The sequence below is a fragment of the Eumetopias jubatus genome, unplaced genomic scaffold (assembly GCF_037043125.1).
Source record: "Eumetopias jubatus isolate StellerSeaLion01/CBP00866 unplaced genomic scaffold, mEumJub1_p1.0 scaffold_10, whole genome shotgun sequence".
In the NCBI taxonomy this organism is placed as follows: domain Eukaryota; kingdom Metazoa; phylum Chordata; class Mammalia; order Carnivora; family Otariidae; genus Eumetopias; species Eumetopias jubatus.
Window position 1 is genome coordinate 88,525,895 of NW_028274816.1, and position 6,375 is coordinate 88,532,269.

A 6,375-nucleotide genomic window follows, 5' to 3' on the forward strand; every position below is an offset into this window, starting at 1 on the left:
AGGGCCATCCTTTGAAAGGCATATTAAAAAATGGACTTAGAAGCAACCTCCAAAAATCATTTGGTCTTCTCCTGGGCAGGTCAGACAGGACCCCGGAGACAGGGGGACAAGGAAAGTATAGACTGTACGCCCATCAGGGGGCTGGCAGCTTCGTGCCAACTCTGGGCACCACATTGGTAGAGAAGGTGAAGGACAGGGAGGAAGGGAGTGGGGGCGGGGCAGGGAGAGAAAGCAGTACTGAGCACTGTTGCAGCCCTCGACGTTGTCACAAAGTAAAAGGTGACAGTTTCCTTTTCCTCACCATCCTCCGACCAACCTGGAAGAGCTAAAGAAAGACTGAAAGACCACTCATCCTGACTGGTGAATTGTCGCTCTTCCAAGGTGACCTCCCAAGAAGGACACAGGCATCTGTGGGGCGACTCTGGGGGAGGCCCGTTCACCGTGTTCTGTGTGTGAGCACCCTCCGGAGCTCGAAACACAGGGGTCCTTCTAAGGTCGCTTGCACTTGTTGTCCAGAGCCATGACACATTAGGCCGTACTCACCTTTCACGAGGGGGGATAAATCATTAAGTGGAAGCACCTAGAGGGAAGCCAGGGCATAAGGAAGTGGCACCCTCGTTGAAAGATAAAAAAGCCCAAGAAGAGGCTACATAATACATCTCTCTCTCTGAAAATGACCAGGTGGCTGTCCCCATGTTCTACCTGTTTCTCTTCTACCTTTGGGACTATGTCTCCTCCGCTTGACCCCTGAGTTCTGGAGTCCCCTGAGGCACAGTCCTCTGCCATCCTCTCTTCTTCCTGATGTCCCTCATCCCCATGGCTTCAAACAACAGCCATATGCACGGATGTGTGTCTCCAGCCAGACCTCTCACTGCTCTGTTCTGGACCCCCAGTCACCTACCCACTCCACCACATTCCCATTCCAAGGGGCTCAATCGTCTCCAAAGCAATATTTTCAAGAGCGAACTCATCATCAGCCCTTTCAAACCAGCTCCTTTTCTCGTAAACCTGGACACCTCCTTTCTATACCCTCCCCACCAATACCAAATCCCATGCTAAACAGATGTCCAGGTTGTCCAGTTAGCCCCCATCGTCTGCCACCTAGGTCATGATGACAGCCTCTCAAGTGAGCTCTCAGCATCTACTCCAGACCCCATGAAGATCCACTGCCACATAAAAGCCAATTGTATTTAATTCCAATTAGGATAAATGCTATCAAATAAAAGCAGAGGATGTATGGGAACACATAACAGAAGGACGAATAAGCCTGGAAGGTCCTAGAAGGCTATCCATTGTTCTCTGGATAAAGTCCAAACTCCCTAGCCTGGTCCGCACAGCTCTGCATTATCTGGTCACATCTAATAGACTGGCCATGTCTCTTCTCATGCTGCTCTTCCTCCACCCAATACCCCTTAGCCTCACCTGCTTGCTTTTAATTTCTTAAATATACTAACATCTTTGCACATCCCATCCCCTTTGCCTGGAACTCTTTTCCTTGCCTTCCTCACCTAACTCTTACCAAACTTTCAGTTTTCAGTTTAAATATCATTCTCCAGGGAAAGCCTCACTGGTGAGGTCCCTCCTTTCAATGCTCCCAAGTCAACCTGTACTTTGCCTTTATAGTAGTTGCCACTATTGTTTCTCAATAGATATGTTTGTATTTGTGACTTCAGTATTTGCCTCTACCTTTAGACTGTGACCTCCACGAAGGTGGGGTCCATATTTGTCCAGGGCACTGCTATATCCCCAGAGACCCCAGGACAGTAGCAGGCAGGTGGCAGGTGCTCAGTAAATAACAGCTGAATAACCTGAAAGTAAGAAAGGTTGGCTAAGAGCTCACCGGTAGGATGCTGGCCTGTGATGGTCTCCAGAGTTGAGAAGAGCAAGCCACACGGCAGGGATGGATCTGGCAGCTGACCTTCTGGTAAAGTGTAGAAAAGAGCATGAGCTTGGTTCAAAGTGGTGGCTAGCAGCTCCACTAATGAGCAAACCTGGGCCTTGACGCCGGCACCTACGAGAAGAAACCATCCTCCTGTAAACAGTCTTCCTTTTTTTTTTTTAATTTTTTTTTTAAAGATTTTATTTATTTATTTGAGAGAGAGAGAATGAGAGAGAGAGTACATGAGAGGGGGGAGGGTCAGAGGGAGAAGCAGACTCCCTGTCGAGCAGGGAGCCCGATGCAGGACTCGATCCCGGGACTCCAGGATCATGACCTGAGCCGAAGGCAGTCGCCCAACCAACTGAGCCACCCAGGCGCCCAACAGTTTCCTTTAGTAAAGTTAGAAACAGAGAACACTCTAGGTGCTTCATTCTCCCTCGGCTCCCCCTTCTCCATTCCCTTAAGGACCATATTTTGGAAAGAAGCCAAACCTACCATGGTGTGGCTGGTCGAGAAGTTTCTGAATAGCTGCCTTTCTGGCCAACAGGAAGTCTGTTAGGGCTTGGCGAGGAGAACTCTCTTCTAAGAGCATTATGGAGCACAGGGCTTCCGCTACAGCTTGGTCAGACACGGCCTGGCACTTGAGCAGCATCTTACTTTCATGCAGAATAGTTGACCTAAAAAGATGATGACGAAGAGCAACAGGGAATTTTTTACATCTTGGGAAGAAGAACCCTGGTACATCAGGATAAAAGGCACATTCCGTAAACTGGTCGGGGTGAAGCGCAGCCATCCCCAGTGCAGATCTTTATGCTGGATCTACGTACCGGAAGTGGCTGGCTGCTGCGACCTGCCGGATGAGTATGGGGAACCGTGACAGGACGGGGCTGTACCGGGAACTAGAAGAATCCAGCTGGAGCAGGTTGTGAAGGTGGCAGCAAAGCAAGTAGAGCTGTGTGGCGTGCAGATACTGGGAGGCCTCCATTGAGCTCCAGATCTTCTCGGGAATTTCTAAGAGTAGCTTGATCTGGGCAGCCATGCTGTAGAACTTCTCCTGGGACGGCTGCTGGGGCTGCAGGGAAAGGCACGGAACGAACGCGGACCAGTGCAAGGTCAGTGTCTGGCAGGCTTGGGGAGAAATGTGGGGGTACTGCAGGGTACAAAGCTTTTATTATGCCTGATTTGATGCCACTTGGCAAGGTTTCCAAGTTAGGTGTAGTGGAATGGCTGGAGTCAACAGCGCCGGACAGCCCCACTGGATTATCCTCCCAGTCATATGGAGATGCAAACTTAATCTGGTCATCTCAGTCTGGTTATCTGTGACCCTCGAGATGTCTCCACAGCATGGAGCCCTCTGGACCACCACTCAAGTGAGCTTTCTCCTTCCCTGTTCTGATGTTCAGCCTCCCTACATTTGCACCTGCTTCTTTGAGTGCCTGATGGACTTCTTTGTAACTCGTCCATCAGATCCTCATCTGGTGCAGTCCTCACGCCTCTCCCCATCTCAGTCCACCCTCCTACTCCCGGGCTCCTACCCGCCAGCGTCACCTCTTAGCAGAACACCACTCCCACCCCTTTTTTAGTCCTCACCACTCCCAAGTCCCACTGGAGCCTTTTCTGCCGTTGCCCTGCTAAGTTTCTCTGCCATTCCATGATGAGCATGTTCAAAACTAAATTCATCTCCCTACCAAAAATTTTAGTCATCTGACCTCCATATGTATCTTAGCATACCACCAATCTGCTCCCAAGTTCCCAGGAGATTCATATCCTTCCCATGGTTCTGATCTGGAGACATCAGGAGGGGGAAGAAGGGTACTACAGGTGTCTAGTGGGTTGAGGCCAGCGATGCTTATAAACATTCTGTAATGCACAGGACAGTCTCTACAACAAAGAATGATCCAGCCCCAAATGTCAAAAGCACCAAGGTTGAGAACTCCTGCTTTAATTAAACTGATTACCTGTTTTTAATTGTCTTTTCATACTACAGACCCATGTTCCAAATCTCATCTGTCATGAAGGCCCCTCCTTACCGAGAAGGACTCAAGCCTGAAGTGACTTCCTTCAGAAGTCTTATGGTAAATGTACGTAAGTATTTTGGAATCAATCACACATTATCGTAAAATGCTTTCTACTGTTATTCTGAATTATTTACATTTTTCTCATCAACTTTCCACGGATTTAATTCCTTGACTAGATTGTAAGCTCCTTCAGAGCAGGAATTAGGGGGCTTGTTTCTTTGTGCGTGAACACACAGAGGGCACTCAAATTTTTGTGGGTCTGAGAATAAATCAGATATAACAAGTATAAAAAACACATACATTTCTAAAGTCAGGCACAGTACAAGTTAGCTTTTTAATAAACCATGAAGCAAGACTCAGTTATAGGAAAGGCTGGCCAACTAGGAGGAGGCAGGTATAAATGCACAGCTTACAGAGGAGAGGGATGAGGTCTCTCATTTCAAAAAGTATTTCCAATCTTCTGTGGTTGTGTTGTGTGAGCCCTGCCTACAAACCCGGATTCCTCTAAAACACAGGTTGTATTAAAAAGTTACAAACGGGAGCTAAATTGTACTTTTGCAAGTTCTTCCATGTCCTATAAGGTTCTTCCCTGGGGTCACGAACAAATTCCCGGTTTACCTTTCTCATCCTCCCTACCCGTTCACTTAGTCATCCCTAAGTCAACATTCTTTAGCAACGCAAAATGCTGCTCCAGTAGTAGCATGTATTTAGGGCTGAATCCTTCCATACCAGGTCTAATCATTAGGGTTTGGAGGAAAAAAAAACAGGATAACTTGGTTAGAATAACCTTAGTTCCCCAAAATGAAAATGTTCCGCTATTGAAAGAAGGGGGCGTGATGGCTGGTACGGTCATTCAACAACTCCACCAAAGGTAGAAGAGCTCTTTGGGTTTGTGGAGGTTATTCTTGGGACCGGCGTGGGGAAAACACTGGGATGAGGAATGAACGATATGAGGGGAAGGTGTTAAAATAAGGGAGAAATGTGTTCTAAGAATGTCAGGAAACGTTATACAGGCAATGAGCTGAACTGTCTGGCGAGAGACCCCTGGCGTTTTCATCTAAACTTGGGAGAGCCCAGCGAAGCCACAAGAGAGGTGAGGGAATCAGGGCCCGGGAGTCAGGGAAGGCCCCTGAAGGGAGCTGCTGAATGACCGGTCAGCAGCCAGCGAAAGGACCGCCGGCGTTCTCCCCCGAGGCGGGGAGTCCAGAAATTGGCGGCAGGCTCTTCCCTGAGGCAGGTGAGGCTCGCGCGGGGGGCCGAGGACGGACCGGCGGCCGCAGGAGGGCCGGGGGCGGGTCGCGCGCGGGGGGCGGGGGGGCGGGGGGGGGCGGGGGGCGGGACCGGGAATGCGGGGCTGACCTGCGCGTCCCGTGGCGGCCGGGGGACGGCCGAGCCGGCTAGGCGGAGCCGGGCGCAGTACTGGTCGGTGGCCTTCACGGCGTCCACCAGCCCCTCGGCGCAGCGGCGCATCTGGCCGATGGTGTCGGCCGCCTCGATCAGGTCGCGGTACCGCTCGCCCACCATTTGCCGCAGCTCCTCTTTCTTGTGCTCGATCTCGGCCCGAACCTGGCGCTCCAACCCGCGGATTTCCTCCGCTCCATGTGTCTCGAAAAGCGCCGCGGGATCGCGCAGATCCAGCCGCTTCAGCGCGGGAGAGGCGGCCGCGGCCGCCATGACGGACCCGTCAGTGTGCCGACGGGTCACTTCCGCCCGGAGGCCCGCCCGGCGGCCATGTTGGGTGGGGGCGGAGTCACTTCCGCCCCGCTGTCGGCCATGCTTGTTCGGGGCTTAACCGGGCGGCCGAGGGGCGGGGCCGGGATGGGATGGGCGGTGGTTTTGTCGTCGTTGTTTTGTTGTTGTTGTTTAAACGCGGGCGCGGCGGGTGGGGTAGATCGCTGGGGCTGGCGGTCTGCGCGCGAAGCGTCGCGGGCGTCTGAAGTCCCGCCCGGTGCAGGTGCCGCCTCGCGGCTTCCGAGCTCTGTGCCCGCGGTCCGACTGCGCCGTCTGCTCGGGACGCCCGAGGGCCCCGCACAGCTCGACCACGTCGCTGGCGGCGGCGCCTGCGGGCGTGCAGCCTTCTGTGGCGTCGTTGTTATCGTTGTTTTCTGGGCCCATGACCGAATGCGGTACCCGGGGTGGAGTCGGAGTCCGTTCGTGTTCATGGGCGAGAGCAACTGCGCGGTTGTTCCGGACCGGCTCTTCCCTAAGGCGCGCGTCCGGTCGTTTTGCTTTGGTTTTTCTTTTGAGGTCCATCAGTTCTTTGGGGCTTTCGTTATTTCAAGAGCGTTATTTTTATCACGAAGGATGCATTTTCACCCGCGTGGCGTGGAGCGTGGTGGGCCTAGAGGAAGGGGCGCAGTGCCTGAGAAACAGCGCCTGGAGGTGCGCGGCGGGGAGAGTGGGGCTTGTTTCTTCTACGGACTTCCAAGACCCTTCTTTTTAAAAAACCGTTTATGATGGAAGAGTTCATACTCAAAC

General features: G+C 52.3%; 1 protein-coding gene across 3 annotated transcripts in view; it reads right to left on the reverse strand.

Annotated features, from left to right (window-relative positions):
• COG1 (component of oligomeric golgi complex 1) overlaps nt 1–5,584 on the reverse strand; it is a 17,364-nt gene extending 11,780 nt beyond the window's left edge. For all 3 annotated transcript variants that reach the window (XM_028112913.2, XM_028112912.1, XM_028112911.1), the window contains exons 1-4: nt 5,257–5,584; nt 2,707–2,951; nt 2,375–2,556; nt 1,841–2,011 (exon numbers count right to left, since the gene is read on the reverse strand). In XM_028112913.2, coding sequence (XP_027968714.1) covers nt 1,841–2,011; nt 2,375–2,556; nt 2,707–2,951; nt 5,257–5,571 — 913 coding nt within the window. In that variant the 5' untranslated portion in view covers nt 5,572–5,584. The remainder of the gene's footprint in view (nt 1–1,840; nt 2,012–2,374; nt 2,557–2,706; nt 2,952–5,256) is intronic.
• Between the last annotated feature and the right edge of the window lie 791 nt (nt 5,585–6,375).